General features: G+C 40.0%; 1 protein-coding gene across 2 annotated transcripts in view; it reads right to left on the bottom strand.

The window, feature by feature from the left end:
- LOC109038246 (uncharacterized) overlaps nt 1-27,517 on the bottom strand; it is a 64,813-nt gene that overhangs the window by 11,279 nt on the left and 26,017 nt on the right. The window contains exons 4-8 of one of the 2 annotated variants that reach the window (XM_072303885.1): nt 17,664-17,862; nt 10,791-10,910; nt 7,433-7,504; nt 6,773-6,844; nt 5,147-5,359 (exon numbers count right to left, since the gene is read on the bottom strand). In XM_072303885.1, coding sequence (XP_072159986.1) covers nt 5,147-5,359; nt 6,773-6,844; nt 7,433-7,504; nt 10,791-10,910; nt 17,664-17,862 — 676 coding nt within the window. The remainder of the gene's footprint in view (nt 1-5,146; nt 5,360-6,772; nt 6,845-7,432; nt 7,505-10,790; nt 10,911-17,663; nt 17,863-27,517) is intronic. The other variant, XM_072303886.1, reaches the window with a different exon arrangement.

The following is a 27,517-nucleotide window of genomic DNA, read 5'->3' as shown; positions in this document are numbered from 1 at the left end:
CGATTTTTGGAGCGAGCTTGCGTGAATCTATACATTTTAATCCTTGAATTATTGCTAAAAAAACTGTTTTTTCCAGGCGCGTTGGCAACACTGTATTTAAAATGGAAGTGTTATGAGAGGGCCAGATATACCCTCGTAAGCCTTATTAGTAGTGATTTCAGGTTGGTTTTCTCTCTTTTACCCACAAAAATAATGTACTCATGTCATTAAAATAAGTGGAAAAATAACGGCACATTTGGCAAAATTTGGCAACGCCATACTCAATCATTTGGGGAATTTTGGAAACTTTGACTTTAATACAAGGAAGAACATGATGAATACTTAACACTGTCAAAATTTCATTGAATTCCATGCATTATTCGATCAGATATGAATTATTTCCCATCCGCCCATAAGGACACTGCACTGTGCGGCGGCCGTTTTTAAAAATTCGGTTTTTTTGAAAATCTAACGTCAAATTCGTTTTTTTTCGTGTCAAAATATCTCTAGATACTGATTTTCACGCAAATCCATCAACAAATAACCGGTCTGAATTTTGGGCCATTTTGAACTTTAACCGGCCGCCATTTTGAAACGGTTTGAGATATTGACTTCGGGTTTGCGCGAAAAGTTTTCTCTTTTAATGCTCTTCCGAACGACCTATCACAAAGAGGGCCTTCCCATTTGAAAATTAAAAAGTGGGGTCCGTTGCCTCTCCCCTAAGGGAGCCCCCTGAAAATTTTAGGGGGGCCAAAAAGTAGCTCCCTTAGACCTGGGAACATCTTCCAAGTTTCAAATTTTTACCTTAATTAGGTTAAAAGTTAGAGGCTGTGGGAGGGATTTTTGGATCACCCTGTATAGTAATTATTTGGATATGCTAACTTCCAAACCCCACTTTTGATACTCCTCTACCAACTTGCGTATCATGTACTAGGCGTCATCTTGATTTTGTGTAATCACCACTTGGTCATCAGCAAATCCAAGAAACTGACATACGAAGGTGATCAGCGAAGCATTAAATTGGAGGATGAGCAGCAGATCAAGGCTGCGCGCACTATAGGTACTTGGGGGTGCGTTTGACCCAAGATGGAAGAACGGATCAAGGGATCAAGGAACACTGTAAGAAAAGCGGAGTGCGACTCGGCACAAGCACGAGAAAATTTACAACGTTCTAGTCAAAAGTATTTCTACATGTGACTGTGAAGTTTGGCAGCTGAAGGAACGGACCCAGAGGATGCTGCGAGCAACGGAGACGGATTTCTGGGGACGGCCGCTGTAGGAATTTTTAGGAGCGATCGGGTCCGCAATGAAAGAGTGCGTCATATCATGGGAGTCGAAAATGTCATCGTATTCGACGTCATGATCAGAGAGCTTGACCGGTATGGTCATTTCTATAGAATGACGGGCGTAGGACTGCCGAGGAAGCTGCTTGATTGGGTTCCTCGTAGGAGGAGACGAAGTCTTCGAGTGTTCCTGAACACACTAATCAAAATTACTACCGAGTGCTTGGTCCAAATGAGTACCATTTGGCATAATATTTTTTTCCCCCAATATTTTTGGAATCTGTGACCTCGAAAACAGATATCTAGAGTGTTTACTTCTCTCTTTGCTCCACATTTGATGTTTTGGCAATAAAGAGCCAAAATCGGCCGTTATCTTGGAATTTGGTCATTTCCGTGAGTCGAGGGGTCTGAATAAAAAATTTTTTTGGAATCTACGATCCAAAAAACATGAGAATCGACACCTCTCTTGACATTCTGAGCCGTTTTACCAACATTTTAATTTCAGCCTCCGGTTCCCGGACTTTTCGGCGCGCCCGTTTCGGCGCCGGACTTTTCGGCGCGGGTGTTTCGGCACGGGGGGCTTTCGGCGCAGGACTTTTCGGCGCACGGAATTTTCGGCGCACGGAATTTCCGGCGCAAAGAATTATCGGTGTAGTTCAATAGACTGGCTTGTGGTGCGCCCTGGACGGCTTGCTCGGTGGGGATCCGTCCAGGGCGCACCACAAGCCAGTAGTAGTAGCCTTGATGCTCAATTTCCTGGCAGCCAGGGGTTTTTCGGGTGGTATGTTCACCGACGCCTTTGCACACCCGCGAGAGGAACGATCGGGCCTGCCTCGTCTGGTCGGGATATCTCGCCGGGAGAACCACCCGTCCTTGTGACTGGTGGCTGTGTAGAGGTTTGTAGTCGGGGTCCGAACCCACTCGCGCGCTGCTGACCATCGAGCATGCCTCAATCTCGTGTGTGCGGGGTGCGGGTGGCTCTCTCGAACCCCCTGTCAGCTGATTGCAACTGTCGAGGGGTGGGTTGGCCGCCCGTCCCTGGCACATGCGAGCAGTAGTTGCCGGAACTCGGTTTTCTCCCCGCTTTCAAAGCAAAAAAAAAAAAAAAAAAATAGACGGTAAATCTGGCACCTCATACCTCGTCGCACTGATCACTTATCCACGGCATCAAGTATAACACTTGTCTTCCTCTTGCTTTTGCTTTGTTAACAAACAAAAAAGGTGAGACGTACACAAAATTATTTAGGGCTTTGTTTCTAAAGAAGAAATTCAGACACAGAGGAAAAAATATGTCCCTCTCACGGATCGTCTTAAAGCTACTTGTAAGGAATTTGCAGACACTCCAATCCTTGACTTCTTGCGGGCTATCGCTCATAATTTCACTTTCTAGGTGTTTTGTCTTTGTTTTTAGTGACAGGGGCGGGCTGTCGCTCATAATTTCATAGGTGTTTCACACACATAGGTGTTTCGTCTTTATTTTTTTAGCTTTTTTTCACTTTTTAGCTAATTTTAGCAATTTTTAGGAATTTATCAATTTTTTAGTGCCAAGGAATAAATACACTTTTTACACTTCCATGGCCTTCTATTCCGTTAAGTCCAGCTAGTGGGCCGAGCTGGTGAAGTTTCATTCCTTCTGTTTCCTCTCCTCCGTCTCTCATTCCTCTCCTATCTCATCGTTGTTTGGAAACTTATCTGGCAAAAGGGGGGTGAAAACTTCCAAGACTTGACTATCTGAAACAATTTTTGTAGCAAATTCTTGGCATTTTTCGTCAACCACACCCATAACTTCCACTTTCTTTGTCCTCCTGTCTCCAGATTATTTTGTCTGGAAATCGTTCTGGAAAATAAAGTAAGCAGTCCCTTTTTGTATTCTTAAAAGTATAGCTTGTGCGCCGAAAAATCCTGCGCCGAACAATTCTGCGCCGAAAAATCCTGTGCCGAATCACCCGCGCCGAAAAGTCCGGCGCCGAAACGTCCGGCGCCGAATCGGTTGCGCCGAAAAGTCCGGACACCATTTCGGTTTCAGCCTCCATTTTGGCCGCCATCTTGTTTTTGGGGCCTTGGCATCAAAATCAGAGAGTCCACCAAAGATTTTCTCATTCTAGGGACCAAAATGAAGAGAGTGGACTTGCATCACAAACGTGCAAACGGGACGTAATTTTTGAACACATGCTCCTCTGATTATGCAATAAATCACCTTTCCCCGTCATTTTTTAGTATTTCCGGCCGGTTTTCATTTCCGTTTAGATCCGTGCCCCATCGATGCACGGTATTAAGTGTTTATAACTCGAAAGTAAATACCTTAAGGTTGATATAGAGAGAGAAAGTTGGAAATTGCAGTTACCATCCATGGCATGCATCTGTTACGGTGTGAAAAATCGTCTTTTTGCGTCAATTTCGAGGATTTTTGGTCGGTTTCCGGTTTCCATCAGGCCGTTAATCGATCGGTAAATGTATGGAAAGCGTTGATAGTCTGATTTAATACATCTTAGAGGGTTAAGAGGGAAAAAATATCGATAATTGTAGCGTTCAATATCGAAATATTTGAATTAACATGTAAAAAAATCGTCTTTTTTACCAATTTTTGACCTCTTTTGGCCGATTTGAATTTTTCTAGGCCCTTAACCGTCCAATAGCAATTGAAAAATGTATATCAACCAAATGTATATATCGTAAGCTTGAAGTGTAAAAAAAATCGAAAATCGGAGAGTCTGTTTTTTAGATAATTCAGTTTGAACATTGAATGGCGAAAAAATAGTAAACTTTTAAAAAAACCCCAAATTACGGCCATTTAAATAATTTTTCGCTTAGTTTCGATGGAATATTTAGAGTCAACATGAAAAATTGGTCTAGTAACATTTTTTCAAAGTATGATGGATTGATACAGACTCTCGCAATGGAGAGTCAAAGAGAGGGAAGTCGAAAAAATGAGAATCGCTGAAACGGGCTTCTTTGAATATCACTAAAACTCATCCCATTTTTGGGGGTCGATATCTCACGAACGGGACGTCGGATGGGAAAACCCTTCAAATCGGTCTCTTAGAATGATGTAAAGACCCCGTATACCAATTTTTAGCCAAATCGGAGGGGGTCGGGTTCCGAGCCTGGTTGAGTTGACGTGGAATAACCCCTAAACCAAATTACAAAAATCTGAGAAAAATAGACTGGTAGCGTGTTCTTACCTGAAAAAATTATGTTAATGCGACGTATTGACGTTACCACCAAGAAAAACTTACGTTGGAATAACGCTATAAGGACGTTAATTCAACACAGCTGAGCATTGTATCTTTTTATTTTTGTAAAAATTCATTAAGAATTCATACGTAAAAAATATGAACCGATTGCCTGCAACGTCACGTATCTCATTACATTTTCTCGTCGTATCGTCTGGTAACGTCTTTCTCGTATCGTCATCGCAACATCGCTCAATCATACGTGGGAGGAACGTCTCTCATACGTTGGTGGATATACGTTACTACAACGTTGTATCGATAACGTCACGTTTAAATCAACGCAAATCACGCGTTCACAACAATATAGATTGTTACGTTACGGTACGTTCAAACGCAACCGTAGTAAAATACGTCTTTGAAAATGTAACACGTGAGACATTTGAGCCATCTTATTCTAGAAAAAATTTACATGCCATGGACACAAAAACGGGATAAATAACTTCTTTAAAACTTTGTTGAATAGAAATACAAAAATGAAAGAAATATTGCGAAAGCAGCTAGGTATTTCTGGCTTAGAGGAGACGGCTTGCAAACCTTTAAGAGTGATATTTATTTGCAGAAAAAATCACAAGGTGTTTGTCTTTCTCCCTTAATATTCATTCCTTTAAAAAAAGCTGTAAGCGGTGAAAATGTACCGAATTTATGAATTACCTTCTCCTCTTGGAGCTTTTCTATGTTTCCTTGGAGCTCTCTTATGTCTTTGTGGAGCTCTTTTATGTCTCCTTCCTTCTTCTTGATGACTTTGGCCTGTTCAGCCATTTGTGTAGTGATTAATTGTATTCTTGTGGCATCGTCTTTTACACTCTCAAACACTTGATGAATAAATTTGAAATCATCAGTCACCTGGCTGTCCGTCGAAGAAGACTGGAACACAAATCTAATTACGAGTCTCAAGAAACAACATCAGTTATTAACCCTAACATCTATCATATTATAATTGTTAAAGAAAAAAAGATAAAAAAAATACTCAGTGGGAAAAATCAAACTGACTTTTAAAAATCAATTTTTTTCGATCGGAGGTGTCAAGCAAATCCAAAAAAGATTCTCTAGAAATTTTCCAACCATAAATAGGTCGTATTCCCAATCGTGAATCTGTGATAAGTGGAAAATGTGGGATATTAGCTGTTAGACTATAATCTGTTTCACGAAACCTGATACTTTTTATTTGGCATTAAAATCCGTAAATTAGTCCGGGGCAGATATGGTAAAATTGGGGGGGGGGGGTGTGTACCTCAAACAATTTGCAACAAAGGGTACCAAAGGATACAACCGTTGCCTACGAGAATGGAGAGGCCGTAACTACGATTCTGTGACGTCACACTAGTAGATGAAACTCGGCCGCGGTTTAACACGCGTTCTTATGGAGAACGCTTGCCGCGCGATGATTTCTCGCCGATATCTCTTTCAGGGTTGATCTGATGCAAAATTTCATAAGAACCGTTTAGAAAGAGGATGAAATTTCACTTTAGAAAACTAACTAGTTCATTTGTGACATTGTCTAAATATCGAGGAAATGAATGCGTAATACCGAAAATCGTTACTCCACTCAGATTCAAACGGGCCGCTCGCGCAACTTCGGCCAATCGAGAGCGACTCTGATTGGTCCACGCAGCGACTGCCTTACTCATCGATGCACTGATGACCCGGAGATGCTTGTTGTTTTCGGTAAATATCTACTAGCTTGACGTCACAGAACTGACTAGTTACGGCCTCTCCATTCTCGTAGGCAACGATACAGCAAAATTCGCAGAAAATTACGGAGAATCCGAATTTGCTAAGCTCGCCAAAAGCCTGCCTGTTTTTCACCCCCAAAACCCCCAAAAACTCCCAAAATCCCCCAAAATCAAAAAGATTCAACGGAAAGTCGCTGCCAAGTCTGTAGGGTTAGTTTTGAAGATACTTATTCGTCATATAACATAACATAGCTATATTTCCTTTAAAAATGATGTATAGGATGTATCCAAATTCCAAAAATCAACCCCCAGGGGATAAAATATCTCCAAAACAGGGTGCATTTAAGGACGAGCAAAAGCATATTGGAATATGATCATCAGTTTTTATAAACGTATGATCTGAGAAAAGTATGTTAGTGTTTAGCAAAATATTCATTATCTAATTTTCCCACGTTGATTTTCACTTTGCAACCCCCTCCCCCCCAGAATTTAGGATTGCCGTCCCCTTTAACTTAGATCAGTGCTTCTCGGAAAATAGGAAGAATGGTGAGCTAATTTGTGGCTTGACAACCGAGATAATTAAGCAGTTTGAAAATTGTCTTACCTCAAGGGGACGTAAACCTGGGAGAGAATCTCCCACAGCCTCTCTTCCATCAGTTTGTAGTATTGCTTGTGTCTGAAAAACCAATGGATAAAAAATTAAAATAATTTTTTTTTACGTTTACACGTTCTGGCGCGTATACGTAGCATACGGCATTTGCGATCGTTTCGACCCCCCCCCCCCCCCCACTCGATACAATAACAGAGTCCCTTATTTCGTTACCAGCAAGTGACTGCCGAGAACTTCTGAGATTTTCCAAAGCGTGTAAAAAGTTTACTAATCCATTAATAATTATGATTCAAAGTTTTTTCTCATTCTGGGGCTTTCTAGTTTATGTGCAATTAACACCAAAAGTCTACGTTACTTGGTTTTTTTAAGAAAAACCTAAGAATGCTCCTCGCTAATTTAAAAAAGCTTATTAAATATAATCATCAGTTTTTATAAACGTATGATCTGAGAGAAGTATGTTAGTGTTTAGCAAAATATTCATTATCAAATTTTCCCACGTTGATTTTCACTTTGCAACCCCCTCCCCTTCCCCCCAGAATTTTGGATTGCCGTCCCCTTTAACTTGGATCAGTGTTTCTCGGAAAATAGGAAGAATGGTGAGCTAATTTGTGGCTTGACAACCGAGATAATTAAGCAGTTTGAAAATTGTCTTACCTGAAGGGGACGTAAACCTGGGAAAGAATCTCCCACAGCCTCTCTTCCATCAGTTTGTAGTATTGCTTGTGTCTGAAAAACCAATGAATAAAAAATTAAAATAATTTTTTTTACGTTTACACGTTCTGGCGCGTATACGTAGCATACGGCATTTGCGATCGTTTCGACCCCCCCCCCCCCCCACTCGATACAATAACAGAGTCCCTTATTTCGTTACCAGCAAGTGACTGCCGAGAACTTCTGAGATTTTCCAAAGCGTGTAAAAAGTTTACTAATCCATCAATAATTATGATTCAAAGTTTTTTCTCATTCTGGGGCTTTCTAGTTTATGTGCAATTAACACCAAGAGTCTACGTTACTTGATTTTTTTAAGAAAAACCTAAGAATGCTCCGCGCTAATTTAAAATTTGCATATACATATAAGCAGAAGCAAACGAACTGATTCGAGGATGGTTGAGCAGTTCGGTACTTTTCGAATGAGAATTTCATTTCTCCGTTTTGTTTAAAACGTTGCTTTGACAGATCTCAACACCCCTGTTATGCTTTTCAAAATTTTGTACCACTGCTCTGATAGCCATGGCCAGCCAGGGCAGCCGTAAGTGCAATCTGTGATGAACCTTGAGACTCATTAGACCCTATTGCCTCTCTCTTCGCCCAAATTAATGATGGTATTTTATTTTTTCAATAAAATTAATTTACATTTCACGTTCTCGAAGCAATATTTTCTCCAAAATTTAGTAATAATTAATAATTTGTACTTACGCAAAAAAAAAAAAAAAAATGACATGAAAGGTGTGTAGTACACGTCCAACATTTCAGTTATTTGGCACGCTTGTCGTAACATCTTCATGTTGGATCTACTATCTTGTTTTTCTTCATTAAAAAAAATAAAAAAATAAGTCACACTGTAATCAAGAGATTAATTCATAAAATAACATGTCATCGTTATCTTTTGTAATTTTCCTCCCTTTGGTAATTAGGGTTTTTATTATTTGAAAGTTCAAGCGGATCAGCGTGTATAAAATATCTAAGATGGAATTTGTTGGTTGGACTTTACGTCACAACATAGACCCTTCAATTTTGCAGATACCACAAGGACATCCAACATGCACGAATAGTTGTATGAACCCGGTGTTATGAAGGGACGTTGTTTACCTACTTTTAATAAAAACTGTCTAAGTTTTGTGGCCACGTTTGGTCAGTGGGTAAGTATGAGAGATAAACCAGAGAATGAAAACAGCGCATTACTTTACATCCTTTGGCTCATAAAGAAGATAAAGAAGAAAAAGTTGCAAGCATATGACACAGGGCATCGCCGCATTGATTCTAGGAAAAGTAGTTCAGATTAAAACGTTGCTTGAATAAATGGGGATTGCTAGTTTACTATTGACTTTTACTTTTTGACAGGTTGCATGTCTGATGTTAAAAACACAACTATGCCGCAAATATTTTTTCCTCACATTGTTGTCAGATTGTGCAAAAATTATGAATTTCGGACTTGTAAAATTACGGCAGACCCATTCCTCCGGGGTGGGTCTGGTATCGAAGACGGGACAATAAGGTCTGATTCAGGAATTTTTTTTTTTGGCTAGGTGGTGTGTATCAGAGCGCTTGGAGATGTGTATCAGAACCTTATAATTTGGAATAAGCAACTTGGATTGGTTATTGCAATGTTCAGTTTGATGAATCAAAAATTTTTATTTGTTTTGGATTTAAGATTAACGATTTACGATTTAAGATTCCCATGTATTTAACGCTGCTGAATCCGAATGTGGCCCCGGTTTTTTTTTCTGTATCACACTCCAATTTTCCGATTATGCCGACTTTTCCGGGCCTAAATTGGTTAAAAGTTAACCGGACTCATAATAACCTAAAAAAATATTACAAATATGTCCCCGATGCAATGTGTGATACATCGATCCGTATGTTTTTTCTGCTGAAATCCGGATATAGTCTCAAATTCCTATTACCCACCATTTTCCCAGAAAAGGCAAATTTTATTTGGAAAACGAGTTTTTTTTTGTATTTTTGTGACGATTTTTCTGTTCTGACGAATTTTAGAATTTATCCGCGATCCTTTGTAGGTCTCACCTGATGTAATGAGAGCCACTGAACCTGAATTAGACCTACCCTTATCTCTGAAACGCCTAGCTTTCAAGGAGGTCCGATTTTCCAGGGCCAAAAGCTTTTTCGGACTGTTCTCACTTCGAGGGAAATTTAAAAAAATGTTCGCGTGTGTGATACATCGCATCTCATGTAATTTTAGCTGAAACCCCAGAATATGGCATCAGAAATTCATTATCATCTACAATGTTCATGGGAAAGCTGATTTTCTCTTGTCGTTCCTTGTCGCTTGTTCCGATTGTCAAAAAATTACCGAAGATCTTGTCATCGGAAGAAAATTGACTTTTCCGACAAAATGGAAAGTAATGAAAAAATGGGAGATTATATTTGGATTCAGTATCTTAGAATACGTAAGAATCGCTTCACCATAATTCCTGGAAATTTAATTCAATTTACATTACATGCCCAACGAAAAAAAAAAAAAATCAATTACGCACATTCTCTCGGAGAAAAGTATGTTTACTAGAAAACTGGGAGGTGATGGAAAAGAACGAAAGCCATTTTCGGAATCAGAGACGGTAATGTAGCATCGCGTCCATGATATTGGACTCCATGATCATCTTTATAGTGTTCGGTTGCTCATCACGTCCAAGATCTTGGACTCCATGCTCACTTTAACGAGGGATATTTTTTTTTAGAAAAATCGAAGTGAGCATAGCATCCAAAATTGTGGGATGCAAGTATTCTCTGACAACACATGATCATATGGTCCAAAAATGTATTAAAGACAAGTTCTGTGAAATAAAAACGGACAAATGTGTTTTCGTAAAAGAATTGTGCATTGGTTAGGTTTGGTTAGGTTATGTTAGGTTAGTTCAAGTTAAATTAGATAAGAGAAGTACACGATTTTCTACTTGATGAACTTTAAAACTAAAAATGGTCTACTTGCTATTGGACTCCATGTTCAAGCATAGAAGAGAAAAGTTTAGCGATGAGCATAGAGTCCAAGATCTTGGACGAGATGAGCAGGCAAGTATATTAAGGGTGAGCATGGAGTCCAATATCATGGACGCGATGCTACATAATCTCAGAGACTTATTATGCATAAGTTTAGATCCATTATATGCCTGAGATTAACTCGAAAAAGTACATAAATCCCATGTCAGTTATTGATATCGCGGAGCGATTGCAGAACCAGCTTGTTAGTTCATGCATTCAATTTTTTTTGAGTGCTCGAGTCTGGATAGGATGACTGATGGAGATAACCTTGACTACGGATACTCGATATACTTACAATGGGTGTCGTGTAAGCAACCAGCCTGGTCCATAGCCCTCCACTAATACGTAGCTCATCGATGATGGAGGGCGACAAGCGGTGGGAAAATCCTCCCACGGGATGACCGTTTATAGTGATCTGGAAAAGACGAAAAAAGATTCTTGAGGGGATTGAAGATACAGGGTGAGCGAAAAGTCCCCGACCCCCCCTCTAACTTTTGAACGAATTGAGCTAAGGAAATGAAACTTTGGGAATGTTCCTATCTCAAAGGGGACCATCTTTTGAGGGGGTCAAAATTTTGGTCACCCCCTCAGGGGGGGACAGGGGCCCCCCAACTTTTTTTTTCCCATAGCAACCCCTATCTTGTGATACCTCATTCGAAAGAGCATAAAAAACTAAGAATTTTGGCGCAAACCGCAGATCAATATCTCAATTTTTGACCGAGTTATGATAGGTCAAAGGTCAAATTTGACCTATTTTCAAGAAATCATAACTCCGGTTCAAATTATCGTAAAGAAAAAAATAAAACGGGAAAATTTACCAAATTGTGTCCACTTTTACGTAAAAATTGCAGAAATCACTTCGATTTAATTTTAAGGGGGGCTCGGACCCCCAAATACGTCAATTCAAAGGTCATTCAATTTTCCTGCGAAATAAGCCAATTTCCTCTGGATTTGCCTCCACATTATCTCAGTAAGGTCAAAATCAGTTCAACATTACGTTGGCAAGTCCCCAAATATCGGGAAAAGTTAAAAAAACGAAATTTAAACGGTCAAATTTAATCACCTTAAATTTCGTTTTTTTAACTTTTCCCGATATTTGGGGACTTGCCAACGTAATGTTGAACTGATTATGACCTTACTGAGATAATGTGGAGGCAAATCCAGAGGAAATTGGCTTATTTCGCAGGAAAATTGAATGACCTTTGAATTGACGTATTTGGGGGTCCGAGCCCCCCTTAAAATTAAATCGAAGTGATTTCTGAAATTTTTACGTAAAAGCGGACACAATTTGGTAAATTTTCCCGTTTTAATTTTTTCTTTACGATAATTTGAACCGGAGTTATGATTTCTTGAAAATAGGTCAAATTTGACCTTTGACCTATCATAACTCGGTCAAAAATTGAGATATTGATCTGCGGTTTGCGCCAAAATTCTTAGTTTTTTATGCTCTTTCGAATGAGGTATCACAAGATAGGGGTTGCTATGGGAAAAAAAAAGTTGGGGGGCCCCTGTCCCCCCTGAGGGGGTGACCAAAATTTTGACCCCCTCAAAAGATGGTCCCCTTTGAGATAGGAACATTCCCAAAGTTTCATTTCCTTAGCTCAATTCGTTCAAAAGTTAGAGGGGGGGTCGGGGACTTTTCGCTCACCCTGTAGAATGATTTGCAATAAAAAAAACAAGGACGTATGAAACTAACTAAATTCCGTGTTGTTTTTCTGCGAATATTCTACCCAAGTGGCACAACGTGGTCCAATTTGAAATATCTTATGAAACATAGTTGACGAAATTCTAATACTTTTGGAATACGCAACATGTTGAAGAAAGGTACCTACCGAGCCTCCAAACCTATGTGGTAGAAGTTTGCGGAATAAGCTGAATAAAAGTATTGAAATGGTGAAAGTGAAAAGACACGATCGGCTTGAGCAAAAAAACTCTATTTATTTTTCTGTCTACACAAGCAAACAAGCAGTGAACTCCAACACAATGTGTTGATAAGGCGCGTCATTATTTCGCACATATCAACCTCATTAGTTATAGATGGCGGTAGCCACCCCGGCCCAATCCTAAAAAATTCCCCCTAAGAATTTGACGACGTAAAAAAAAAAAAAAAGACGGGTGGCTGTGGCTGCTGCCTACCTAGTTATACACGAAGAAACTCGATCGGGCATTTCTGCACGGTTTGCGGTCCATTTAACTCTCCTGCTAATTAAGTCGTAGAGTAAACCCCCAAAACCCTATAATATTTGGGTAGAGTATGTTCAGCTCTACTCGTAATGCCCACCTTTTTTAAAGTTAGTTAAATATTAAAAAAAGTTATAAAGCTTTAACGACAAATTTTGGATCCCAAAACATGACGATGATGGAATTGTTGAGCAGCTAGATACGGGGCCCGCGAAACGCTCGGCGCCGGGAGACGGTTGTGTGTGTTTCAATCGACCTACAGCTATAACCGTAGAAAAAAACCCTATATAAAACCTTATAGATATTTTGAAACTACTACTTATAATGCAGGACCCAAATCAAGGAATTTTTAAATAAATGAGGCATAAGAGAGAAATTCAATAAAAAGGTCATTTTTAGGTAGACACACCCTTTACACATAATCCTCGTTCTTGGGAGTGTGTACATTCATTGCGCTCCCGTCATTATTTCCATCCATTCCTTGAGTTTTCATCCTGCCCTAGTGGAAGTGAACCTCATGCGGCGTGAGGTCTGCAGGTGGTTAACCATCCGCGGTGGGGACTAACCTCCTGCAACCTCCTGCTAACCTCAAGCAACCTCCCGTCGCATGAGGTGGACACCCTGTTCCAGGAAAAAATACGAGCAACCTCCCGCGAACCTCCTGCGAACCTCATGCAGACCTCTCGCAAGCCTTAATCACCTCAAGCAAGGGCCTGCAACCCCATGCTGCTAACTAAGGCTTGCGAGAGGTCTGCATGAGGTTCGCGGGAGGTTACTCGGTTTTTTCCTGGAACAGGGTGTTCATCCCATGCGACGGGAGGTTGCTTGAGGTTAGCAGGAGGTTGCAGGAGGTTAGTCCCCGCCGCGGATGGTTAACCACCTGCAGACCTCCCGCCGCATGAGGTTCACTTCCACTAGGGTGATCCGACAACTGAGTTTCCAAATGAATTAAATTACGGACCTGGCATTCATACAGTGCTATTGAAAACATATGTTGCATCCAAATGCCTCAAAAAAATTTAGATACCTGGTAAAAGTAAAAAATCGGCAATATGTTGAGGTATTTACTATATATTTAAAGACAAGACTTTACCCTTGTATCAATTGAAGAAAATATTTTTACGGATTTTAATAAATAAATATAAAAAAATTGCAAAAAATAAAATAAAAAAAAATTAAATTAGAAGCATCTTTATTTTTAAAATCAATTTATTATTTTTTGTTTAAAAAGACGAGTTTTGTTGTATGAATAAACTTGGCAGCAGTAATTTTTCCAAAACCAATCGTTACCTGCGACTGACATTAGCCCTTGATATTTTGCCTAGATACGAGTAAAGATACCCATTGAAGTCGTGTACGGAGAAAAAAGTACTAACATTTTAACTGTTGCGACTGTTTAGAGAACAGCCGGCTGTGAAAAAACGGCACAGCATCCTGATTATTAAAATAACATTACCTTTGTCTATTATTATTACCGGCACTTTGCTGTCACATTGACAGTAAATGGATGTAACAATGATAGCATAATCTGCTTAGTAGGGTAAAAATACCGACTTGAGGCCAGTAAATTATCCAACAGCGTTGCAGGATGAAGCAAAAAAATACGAATTAAATTACAGTGTTGTATGGTGATTATTATATTCAATATGGCAACGCTGTAAAAAAGAGAGGATTGTATGTTGCTCTTCAATATGCGGGTAATGCGATGGTGTAATGTAGCCCCTTCAATATGCGGGTTATGCAATGGTGTATTATTCAAGATGGCGGTATGCAACAGCGTTGCCGGACGGTGCACTTCAATAAATGATTTATTTATGGGTGAAATTTTGCAACATCGAATTTCACAGTGTTGCCAGATGTTGCAAGAAATTAGTTAATTTTTCGATACAATGTTGTCAGATTGTGCAAAAAATCGGATTTTTGGACTTGTAAACATTTTCGGCTTCGAAAGACCGTCTCCTCCAGTATAGGCCTGGTATCGGAGACTGCAGAGTAGGGTCTGATCCGGGAAATTAGAAAAATTTCGGAAAATTACCCTCCTCCGATCCGCCGCGGACCGATGCGATTCTTTTTCACTATCGAAGATCGGAACACTGTACGGACCGAATTTTGATACGAGTTTTTGTTTTTGAGCTTTCGGACTTGTAAAATTGTGGCGGCATCCACGATAGACCATGTCTTACAGTATGGGTCTGGTATCCGAAACTGGAGAACTGGTATCTGGTCTGGGTCTGATTCGGGAATTTCAATTTTTAGTAGTGCGCGCTTGGAGATGCGTATCGGTACCTTCTGTTTTGGAACGAGTGACTGGGATTGGATATTGCAATGTTCAGTTTGATGAATCAACAATTTTTATTATGCTACAATTTGGAACAGTAAATAGAAAAATCACATAAAGAAAGCTACACAGGTTAAATAATCCAGGCCGATACATCCTTGTATCGCCCGTTGGACATACATCGGGCAGAGAAACAGCGTTCTGAATGATTTTGGCGCGCTCTAACTTGTTCAAGAATTCACTTTTGCTTGTCAGAATGAGTATAATAGAGCATGTCACGAGAGACCAGGATTCCTTATTCTTGAAGAGTAAGTTTTGGAAGTTTTCGACGGTCATAGAGCATCCCCGACTTCTGGAGAGTGGAAGGATTAGGTCTCTTTCCGAGAGCCGCTCTCCTCTCTCTGGTGTACAATGCTTTGCGAATCGCACTCAAAAGTCTGCCTATCGTCCAGTCCCGTTCGTCTATTTTCTTGTACCCCTGCTTTAGGAAGTACATTATTTCATGCTCGTCTGCGACACGTTCTAGGAGATGGCAAAATCTTTCCGTTATCTCAAGTAACCCATAACACCCGACGGGATCGGAAGTGTCTATTGAGCTGAGTTTAAGATGGTGGTTCACCGAAAAAAATGAAGACGTCAAGAAAACGTCTTTTGGTTTGTTCAGAAAACTTCGGTTTTTCTGTTGTCGTAACTTCTGTGCCGCTGCGGCAGCAAACTCTAGTTGTCACACTAACCACTCAAAAAGATGCTGGCTCAACATCCTCAGAAGTATGTTAGCGCAGCATCTAAAATGTTAACCTGACAACCATGTATGTTGCATTTGCATATTTCAAACATGCTAAGCAGACATACCCTAGTCTGTTGTCTTTACATCCTCAGAACGTAAAGCTTACAACCTAGGATGTAAAGCCTACGTCTCAGGACGTATACCCAACATCCAAATAAATATCAAATTGAATGACTAAAACCGGTATACTATGAAAATATATTTACAGCCCCCCAAAGTACCTGAATGGATAATTTAGCCCCCCCCCCCCCCCCCCGGTATATCATAATCAGGTTTTTGCAGGGCTGGGTTTGAGTTGGGTCGGTCAGGATAAGGTTTTAGCACAGTGCAGGGGGCTATCCTACTTCGAAAGAATGAACAAATAAAAGGGTTCTCAGCATGGAATTATCTTGGCTTTGATTTGAAGTCATACCTACTTAAGTTTGCGCTGTAAAAATACTGTTTTATATAAGAGGCGCCTACCCCCATATATATCATTGTTCTTATCATTGAAAATTCAGTAAAAAAAGAGCATGAGTTGCCGTCAAGGATCGCAATACCTTCTTACTAATTACATGAGATGCGCACTTCATGAGACTTTCCACTAAACAAGGTTCAAGAGAAATGTATCAAAAAGGCAGAATGAAAAACTCGCCTATCACATCTACTTAAAAGTCGCAGTTGGATCATCGGACAATCCAATATCTGAGGAATTCAGTAGCTTCAAAATTGCCCCAGGATTATATCGCTTAAATTTTCAAATTTACCCATGATGTTTGACCAGAACTAAATTTGGTACCATAATTACCCGCGCTAAGAACTTCCCAAAAAAAACTCAGCTGCTTTACGGATTAATACTGGGGGGGAGGGTTTTCTAGCTGGCAGGTGCCTCAAACCACACTGTCCTGAATTTTGTATATTTATCTTTCAAAAAATCTCCCAACCTCGGTCGATGTCTAACAAAATTTTAATTCATTAAACGTGTTCAAATACTTAATAATAATAAAGGAAAATAAAAAAGTATCAGAAAAAAAAAAAATTCTCCTCGAATAAGGAGAAAAGAAAATCGTCCTTTTTGATGTTGCAATTCTGAACTTGCGCATGGCAACATTCAACTAGGAATTAATACTTAAAAACTTCTCAGAGAGATGACGGCACATGTTAGAGTTCCTTATCAGGATAACAAGAACATAGCTGAGGAGTTTAGTGATCCTCCGATCAATGAAGGACCCCATACAGCCAAAGTAAATGTCCCGCATGGAGGAGGGGGATAAGTTGATTAAGTTTTGCCCGTGCGTTGACAGGCTACAAAAATTGGCAGGAGTCCTTGAACTATAGAGTAGAAATTATAAGAATAATCACAAGACTTACAGTTGATAATCATCGGCAGGCAAGTCCTTTCCTTTCATTTGCAAGTTCAACAAGTTCTAGCGAATCACTACCGCAAAATCTTTTTTCAAAATCCTGTCATTTTAAATTGATAAATCCTTAATCATCTCCATATGCAGCACTGGTTTTGATGACATACTAACATTTCATCAAACTAGAGAAGATTAAATTAACGTCATTTCATTTCGCCTTCAATTTCAGTGTAGGCAACAGGAGCTTCCGCGTGGTTGAATAGCGGTATCGTCGTGAAATGGCACGGTCACTCAGGCAAAACAAGCGCCCATGTGGTCGCATAGTGGTACATCATCCCCGTAACAATATCGGCTTAATGCTCCCCGTTATTAAATTAATAATTTTTTGTGAAGCATCTAGACCCGTGACTTAAGTCACGGGCTTTCCGCTAGTACACTAATATTGGCGGCTATGCCCCTTTTCAAATAACGCTTTTAATTACTGCAATGATTAGAATTCAAAAGTAAGTGATAAATCAAGCCTGTAAAACAGCGTTCTTTAGCTTCTATCAGTTTTCATAGGAGATACTTAAATGTACTCACATTTATAGCTGCTCTCAGGCACACGATGGCGACTTTGATTTGGTCGCTGGGAAGAAACGATACACGTTCCTCTACCTCTTCCTTTCCCCACGATTCTCCCATCCTTTTACTATTTTTGACAATTTTTTTGTCGTACGGGCGTCCATGTATTTGTAAAAATATGTCGCCGGATGTAGACGATCTTAGTTCGACCGCAAACCTTTAACAAGAGAAGAAAAAAAAAAGTATTCATCAGCTCCGAGGAATGGATGAGTATTGCACCAGTAACAGAATCGTATTTTGGTCATTGAGTATTATAGATTAGCAAAAAGGAAAATAGAGCTTTTGATTGTATAATATAGCTGTACATTCATTATAAAATCTGTTTCCATTAAGGTATGCTTTACTAATCTTAGCGCTGGAATACACTAAAAACCATTTATCGCAGGGCTCTCGGTTCTTCGATTACATCAGGCGACAGATGAAGTTTTCATTGCACCATCAAATCACCTTAAGCTCAAATTTTTAAAACCTATGAAAAATAATTTACTAATTACCACGTAATAATTTGACTTTTACAGGCTCTAGAGAGAATCTATAGAAGGTGAGTCGTCGGGTTGAAAGGTTTTAAGTCAAATTAACGTCGTATGGTCAGGACGCATAGATGATGTAACTAGAAACTTGTCGTGGGAGGACAAGCCAGAAGGGCTCCATTTCCAGAGCCCCCCCACATTCGAATCTTAAACCAAAAATTATATCATAATTTTGTGCTAATTTTGTGCTATTTTGTGCCGCAAATTAAAAATTTTGTGCTGCAAAATTAAGGGGGGAAACGCTCCTCAAAATTGGGGGGGCTGTAGAAACGGTAGCCCCCCCACTTTCGAATTTTCGAAAAAAAAGAATGCCATAATTTTGTGCTAATTTTGTGCTATTTTGTGCCGCAAGAAAAAAATTTTGTGCCGCAAAATTAAGGGGGGTAGCAGCATTCCAAATTGGGGGGGCTGTAGAAATGTTTGCCCCCTGTTTCGATTTCTCGGAAAAGGAGTATGCCATAATTTTGTACTAATTTTGTGCTATTTTGTGCCGTAGCAAGACTTTCAATTTTTTCAAATTTAAGGGGGAAAAATTGGTATTTCAAAATTGGGGGGGCTGTGGAAATGTTTGCCCCCCTCTTCGATTTCTTGAAAGTGGAGTATGCCATGCTTCTGCTTTAATTTTGTGCTATTTTGTGCCGTAGAGATATTATTCATTTTTGTAAATTTAGGGGGGTAAACGGGCACTTCAAATTTTGGGGGGGCTGTGGAAATGTTTGCTCCCCTTTTTGATTTCTTGAAAAAAAAGTATGCCGTAATACTCTCATAATTTTGTGCTATTTTGTGCCGCAAAAAGAAAATTTTGTGCTCCAAAATTAGGGGTCCTAAATACCACCCCAAATTTAAGGGGGAGGTCGCAGGTGCGGCAGCCCCCCACTTTCGAATTTCGAGAAAAAAAGCACGTCATAATTTTGTGCTAATTTTGTGCTATTTTGTGCCGCAAAAAGAAAATTTTGTGCTCCAAAATTAAGGGGGTTAAATACCATTTCAAATTGGGGGGGCTGTAGAAACGATAGCCCCCCACTTTCGAATTTCGAGAAAAAAAAGTACGTCATAATTTTGTGCTAATTTTGTGCTATTTTGTGCCGCAAAAAGAAAATTTTGTGCTCCAAAATTAAGGGGGTTAAATACCATTTCAAATTGGGGGGGCTGTAGAAACGATAGCCCCCCACTTTCGAATTTCGAGAAAAAAAAGTACGTCATAATTTTGTGCTAATTTTGTGCTATTTTGTGCCGCAAAAAGAAAATTTTGTGCTCCAAATTTAGGGGGATTAAATACCACTTGAAATGGGAGGGGCGGGGACTGTAAGACAAGTTAGCGCTCCGGCGGAACCCGAATCTTCCGCTCCGGAGTCGCAGGCTCGCAGGTAGCCGGAACCTTTGGCAGCGCAGCGTGGTCACATCTCTCTCCGCTTTGACTTCTGCTCATGGAAACGGACGGAAAGGGCCAAGCACCGTGGCAACTCAAGAAAGATCCGGGCGGGAGATCCGGCGCGGCGCTCTTTGCACGGGATATTTAACCAGAGAGATTTATCCTATAATCATTAAGGATCCTTTTTGGAGGGTTATATACAGTTGAGTGTCAGCGAGTTCCAAATCGAATGTTGCTCTACTGTTTTTATTTTGCACGCTACCGATTATTATTTACTGAATCGAACAGTTTTGAGAAATAAATGATTTTATTTGGCTTTCATTTCAGAAGCAACAACAATTTTGACACGTATCCAGCGAAACATATCATGAAAGGACCATTTTTAAGGAATGTTTCAGAAAATGTGTTATCGTTGATTTCAAGACCTCCGAAATCTAGTTTACATTACCTCACTGGAATGCGCCCTGTGCTCTTTTCCAACTTTTAATAACAAAATTCAATTTTTCCACCATTTTTCGTTAGGTGCCGATGTTTGGTTTCAAATAAAGTACCAACACAATGTACATGTATATTTTTTAATAACGCTTTAATTATTCTAAAAAGCGCTGAAGTGTCCGAAATTTTCTTTTGTGGTAACGCTTAGCTCTAGCTTTCTACTGGGCTGATTTTCATGATTTTTGCGGATATCAACAGGTAATTTTGTTTAAATGAGCCCGCTTACACAGCCTGATTTATGGGGGGAGGGGGGGGGGGAGCATGGTGTTATGCCATCGGGCGACAAATTTCGGGGAATTTTTTTGGGTTTTTTTATGGAAGGGGAGTTTATGTTTCATTTTCGCCTTTTACGTGTCACAAATCCTCGTTCCTTGATAAATCATTTGCCCTTTCCTAAATAATTGTTTGCAACACTTTCCTGCACAAATGCGCATCCTTCTCACTATCGCAGAATACGATTGCGCTTTTGATGTTTTCGAAACTTATATTTCGTGCGCATCGGCATCGCGTGAATCTATAAGATATATAATTGATCAAGAGTAAGATATTATATTATTGACCCGAAAAAAATCCCTAGTCGGGAAGAAAAAAATCCCTAGATTTCGCTAAAAATCCCTAAATCGCCAGATTTGCTCAAATATCCCCAAAAAGCCCTAGAATTTACACAAATTGCCATTTTCAACGTAGAAATATGACATCGTTTGATGTATCAGTTTGGAATATTTTAATCTGATTGGCTTGTTTGAATTTTGCCGCCCTATGAAAGCATTGAACAGACCAATAAAATGAAGGAATAGGTAGTCGCGAATTCCCCCATTTAACCAATGTAAATTTTAATTTTTTGTCACAGTTCGTTTGAGCGTTTCACTTGGTTGATTTCCATTACTTTCCGGCTACCGACAGGCGATAGTACCTAGATGAGCCCGCTCCATGCGGAGTTTGGCAATATGACCCAGGGTTCTAATATTTGGGTTGACTGGTGAGCTGGGCAAGGGTAGGGGCAATAAGCAAAATTTGAAGTTCCCTACCATGAAAAATGACGGGAATTTCAAATTTGGCGGAAAATCGACCAAATTAGAGATATTGAATTTTGGTTTTTTAGTCTTAGTTCGTTTAAATGATCAACCGGGGTGATTCTCATGGTTTTCGCGGCTACTAATGGAAGAGAATCCCTGGATAATCCCGCTCTATACTGAGGGCGCGATACGATGATGTCTGGACCTGAGGTTTTTCCAGCACACGTTGACACCAGCGCAACCACATCTCGGCCGATGCCGGTCTCCTTTAAACATAACAATAGACCGCTCGGGCTCGGCATCAATGGATCTCAATCCGTTGGCCTTCCCTGTGGCCTATTGGAGCTCCAAAGAAATTTGATGACATTTTTAAGATTTGCTTCGACTTTAACTCTCTTAGTAAACTTACATTCTGCGGAAAAAGCAGATTACAATGAACTAAATTTTTTATGATTTGTATATATACAACGGAGATGTCGGTCCGCAAGTTGCAAATTCAGCAGAAGGAATATTGGACCGCATTTAGCAAAAAGAAACCAGCGTGATTACAGTGTTTTCAAAATCGTGCGACTACTTTTTTTTCTTTTAAAAATACGAAATATATGTACTGTATGAAAATTTACAGAATAACTTCCCTTCAAAATTAACAAAAATTATTTAGTGGGAAGCAAGAACTATTTCCTACTTTGGGAGATTTTTTTTTAGATAATTATGAAAAAGCAATATTTTAACAACACTGTGATTGCGCAGGTTCCTGTTTGGTTAATGCGATCCTATTGATCTTGCTATGCCGCAGAATCACGTATTTTCTTTGGTTTGACCACCGATTTGCTCGAAATTTTACCGCGAATTTGAAAATATAGACTTAAAAAACTTTTTTGAAAAAATAAAAAAGTTGCACTCGCGAGCTGTCTAATCCTCGGTTGAAATTTCCAGGGTCAGATTCAGGTAAGCGCGAGACAATGGGGCAGCGATGTCGAGCGTGCCGAGTAGCGGTCTAGAGGATTGCTGTGTTGCCAATTACGAGATTATGGTATTTACTCATTCGATTTTCCAAACATCGTAGCGCGCCCCCGGTATACTTAAATTGAGCAACAAAGGCCTGCGAAGCGGGCCCTTTGGGGGTTGGACTGCATAGCGGCCAGTAATTAAAAATGGCCCATCATGAAGAACAAAAGCAATAGCATTTCTAGTTCCGTGATCGACCAGCAGGGGTATATAGGGTGTTGCAAGACGATGCAAAAATTTTCAGGTTGCTAGGGTCGCTCCGAAATAGAACAGAATACATTGATCGCAATCAAGCGGAGTGACGTGACTCAAGGGACCGGATTTATCATATCGATGGCTATAGTGGCCCAATCACACATGAAAAAATTTCTCTTGAGAATTTTTTTGGTCTAACTCCCTGAAATCAATTCATTTGAACAAAAAGACTCTGCCAAGTTTCAGACAAATTGAATAATATTAACCCATGCCGACTGAGCCGTCTTTTTTATATGGGATTTTACATTGAAGAACACTTTTTTTTTATAGAAAATGCAATTTTCCGGAAAATCGGTAATTTTTAGAAAAAATCTGAAACCGTATTCGGAATAAGCCGAAAAAATTGAGAGGGAAGAGTCCCATCAGACACTTCAAAAACAATAAATTCACCTCTCGTTTTAGCGGTGAAACATGGGAAAGTGCTTTTATGGAGGGTAAATGACGGTATAAAAATCTCAAATAATTGCATAGGTCTGCGTCCGAAAACAAAGCTTAACATACGATGGTTGTTATTCATGAGTTTTTTCCGCTGTGTCCGATAATACTATCCCTATTTCTTCATCTCATCAGCATTTCCTGGAATATATACATATTTTCTCGTAAGAAGGGGGGTTTACCATTGATCGACGTTAAAGATTTAGTCATTCATACCTTGTCTAGAGGCCCAATGTGCAGTAGTTTTCCTCAGAATCATGAATACCACACCAAGATTTAGAGAGTATTTGTGTGGGCACTTTATTTGAAACCAAACATCGGCACCTAACGAAAAATTCCCCGAAATTTGTCGCCCGATGGCATAACACCATGCTCCCCCCCCCCCTCCCCATAAATCAGGCTGTGTAAGCGGGCTCATTTAAACAAAATTACCTGTTGATATCCGCAAAAATCATGAAAATCAGCCCAGTAGAAAGCTAGAGCTAAGCGTTACCACAAAAGAAAATTTCGGACACTTCAGCGCTTTTTAGAATAATTAAAGCGTTATTAAAAAATATACATGTACATTGTGTTGGTACTTTATTTGAAACCAAACATCGGCACCTAACGAAAAATGGTGGAAAAATTGAATTTTGTTATTAAAAGTTGGAAAAGAGCACAGGGCGCATTCCAGTGAGGTAATGTAAACTAGATTTCGGAGGTCTTGAAATCAACGATAACACATTTTCTGAAACATTCCTTAAAAATGGTCCTTTCATGATATGTTTCGCTGGATACGTGTCAAAATTGTTGTTGCTTCTGAAATGAAAGCCAATAAAATCATTTATTTCTCAAAACTGTTCGATTCAGTAAATAATAATCGGTAGCGTGCAAAATAAAAACAGTAGAGCAACATTCGATTTGGAACTCGCTGACACTCAACTGTATATAACCCTCCAAAAAGGATCCTTAATGATTATAGGATAAATCTCTCTGGTTAAATATCCCGTGCAAAGAGCGCCGCGCCGGATCTCCCGCCCGGATCTTTCTTGAGTTGCCACGGTGCTTGGCCCTTTCCGTCCGTTTCCATGAGCAGAAGTCAAAGCGGAGAGAGATGTGACCACGCTGCGCTGCCAAAGGTTCCGGCTACCTGCGAGCCTGCGACTCCGGAGCGGAAGATTCGGGTTCCGCCGGAGCGCTAACTTGTCTTACAGTCCCCGCCCCTCCCATTTCAAGTGGTATTTAATCCCCCTAAATTTGGAGCACAAAATTTTCTTTTTGCGGCACAAAATAGCACAAAATTAGCACAAAATTATGACGTACTTTTTTTCTCGAAATTCGAAAGTGGGGGGCTATCGTTTCTACAGCCCCCCCAATTTGAAATGGTATTTAACCCCCTTAATTTTGGAGCACAAAATTTTCTTTTTGCGGCACAAAATAGCACAAAATTAGCACAAAATTATGACGTGCTTTTTTTCTCGAAATTCGAAAGTGGGGGGCTGCCGCACCTGCGACCTCCCCCTTAAATTTGGGGTGGTATTTAGGACCCCTAATTTTGGAGCACAAAATTTTCTTTTTGCGGCACAAAATAGCACAAAATTATGAGAGTATTACGGCATACTTTTTTTTCAAGAAATCAAAAAGGGGAGCAAACATTTCCACAGCCCCCCCAAAATTTGAAGTGCCCGTTTACCCCCCTAAATTTACAAAAATGAATAATATCTCTACGGCACAAAATAGCACAAAATTAAAGCAGAAGCATGGCATACTCCACTTTCAAGAAATCGAAGAGGGGGGCAAACATTTCCACAGCCCCCCCAATTTTGAAATACCAATTTTTCCCCCTTAAATTTGAAAAAATTGAAAGTCTTGCTACGGCACAAAATAGCACAAAATTAGTACAAAATTATGGCATACTCCTTTTCCGAGAAATCGAAACAGGGGGCAAACATTTCTACAGCCCCCCCAATTTGGAATGCTGCTACCCCCCTTAATTTTGCGGCACAAAATTTTTTTCTTGCGGCACAAAATAGCACAAAATTAGCACAAAATTATGGCATTCTTTTTTTTCGAAAATTCGAAAGTGGGGAGGCTACCGTTTCTACAGCCCCCCCAATTTTGAGGAGCGTTTCCCCCCTTAATTTTGCAGCACAAAATTTTTAATTTGCGGCACAAAATAGCACAAAATTAGCACAAAATTATGATATAATTTTTGGTTTAAGATTCGAATGTGGGGGGGCTGTGGAAATGGAGCCGGCAGGAGGGCACCTCATAAAGGGGTTCTGAGTAGGGTGAAAATGGGAATTTGACCAGGTAAAAAATCCAACAGCGTTGCAGGATGGTGCAAAAAAATACGAATTAAATTACAGTGTTGTATGGTGATTATTATTCAGTATGGCAACGCTGTAAAAGTAAAAGTATTGCATGTTGCCCCTTCAATATGCGGGTTATGCAATGGTGTAATGTAGCCCCTACAATATGCGGTTTATGCAACGGTGTATTTTTCAAGACGGCAGTTACAGCGTTGCCGGACGGCGCACATAAATAAATGATTTAATTATGGGTGAAATTTTGCAACCTCGCATTTTACAGTGTTGCCAGATGGTGCAAGAAATTAGTTAATTTTTCGATACAATATTGTCAGATTGTGCAAAAAATTCGGATTTTCGGACTTGTAAACATTTTCGGCAGTTTAGCTTTTCCGCCCAATTCGAGTGGTTTTCTCTTTTCCGCCCAGTTGCGGCGATTATCGTTTCCGCCCACTTTCATTTACAATCACTGATTTTCCCGAGTATGCGGCAACGTCGCACAAAAATCAAGAAATGAAATAAAGTAATTAAATTAGGAAGAGAAGAGACCAATAAAATCACAAAATCACTCAACATTTGAAGATTATAATGCCAACAGTACCGGTTCTGGATCGTCTGGGCCGCAGTTTTCTAATTCCGAGTCTTCACTCATCGTCAACTTTGAGGGTAGCTTCTTAAATTCGGCAATCTCGGCTAAAAATTGTATCGTCGTAATGTACTTATATTTGTAGTATGCATCTGTCGTGCAGAGAATCCATTCATCCTGCTCCACCTGGCGTGGCCTTTTTTTGAAAATTTCATTTTTTTTAATCGAATTCATCTTCAATAAAATAATGCTTTGTGAAGTTTTAAGTTTTGATAGTACCTTCTGAATATCTGGATGGCTGTGGTAAAAATCAAACTGTAGTTTTGAATTAAAACTTTCGACAGCGTTTGTGGTCGTAACGCAATCAGATGAAAATTCAGAAGCCCATAAGATAGGGGGGTAGCGTGCTGTAGGCTCAATGTAATACTTTTTAATGTACTCGTGAATTTAACGCAGGCGGGATTATTCGGAGCACAGTTGCCAAATTGACCAACAAATCATGTCTGCGGAAATGAAGTGGGCGGAATTGATACTTTGAAAAGGGGCTGAAAAAGAGAAAGTGGGCGGAAAAGAAGTGCAGCCACATTTTCGGTTTCGAAAGACCGTATCTTACAGTATGGGTCTGGTATCGGATACTGGAGAGTAGGGTCTGATTCGGGGAATTGAAAAATTTTTCGGAAAATTACCGTCCTCCCGATCCGCCGCGGACCGATGCGATTCTTTTCCATTATCGAAGATCGGAAAACTGTACGGACCGAATTTTGATGCGAGTTTTTGTTTTCGAGATTTCGGACTTGTAAAATTTTCGGCTTCGAAAGACCGTATCTTACAGTATGGGCCTGGTATCGGATACTGGAGATTAGGGTCTGATTCGGAAATTTCCATTTTTTTTTTTTTTTTTTTCAGTAGTGAACGCTTGGAAATGCGTATGGGAACCTTGTGTTTTGCGATAAGCAACTGGGATTGGACATTGCAATGTTCAGTTTGATGGATCAAAAATTTTATTTATTTTTTTTTTTTCTCGGTGGATATTTACTGTTACAGTTTAAAACAGTTCGCGTTTGCCGCGTTTTATCGGTGTTTTATGAGTGGTTTTTGTAAGTGGGCTCTAACACATTTGTGCACCAAAAATGAATGCATACTATTTATACGAAATCCTTACTGTCGATCCAACTGTTGTGACTTGCGTCCAGACCCAACCATTTGACAAAGGCCTGGTTTTTCTTGCGACGCAGAATTTTCTCACCAGGAACGTATCCTTATAGTTGGTGGGTTGGAGTTCTTCGCGATAGAATTTTCCTTTGATGATCGTATCGTGCGCGTCTTTCAGATCGTACGTGATCGGAACGGTCGGATTGACGCTGACAATCTTGAAAATTTCCGTGCTTCTATTCGGTGTGTATCCTTTCTCGAACATGGCTTTGAGTCTCGAGATCCGGACGTGATCACCGACATTCAGTTTTCGTCTGGCCAAACGTCTCTTTTCAATTTTACTCAGCGGCGGCAACGAAGCTTTTGCAGGATCATCGGTACATCCTTTTCTGTGACATCGATTGGTTTCATACCGATGGTGCGATGAACGCTCCCGTTATATTCACGGATGAGTTTTCGGTAATAGATCTACCCACGTGTACGATCCTTGCGCGCTAAACTCTTTCCACATCTTAGTTTTGAGCGTTCGATTGAATCGCTCCACGATAGAGGCTTTGGTTGTCGAGTATGAGCTGTACTATCGCCGAATTTAGTTTCACGCATAGGCCGCTCCAAATCAAATGTAAACTGTGCGACGAGGCGCAGCGCGGCGTGGCGCGTTTCGGAGATACCGGG

Source organism: Bemisia tabaci, chromosome 9 (genome assembly GCF_918797505.1).
Source record: "Bemisia tabaci chromosome 9, PGI_BMITA_v3".
Classification (NCBI taxonomy): domain Eukaryota; kingdom Metazoa; phylum Arthropoda; class Insecta; order Hemiptera; family Aleyrodidae; genus Bemisia; species Bemisia tabaci.
This window is presented reverse-complemented; position numbering and strand designations above follow the sequence as displayed.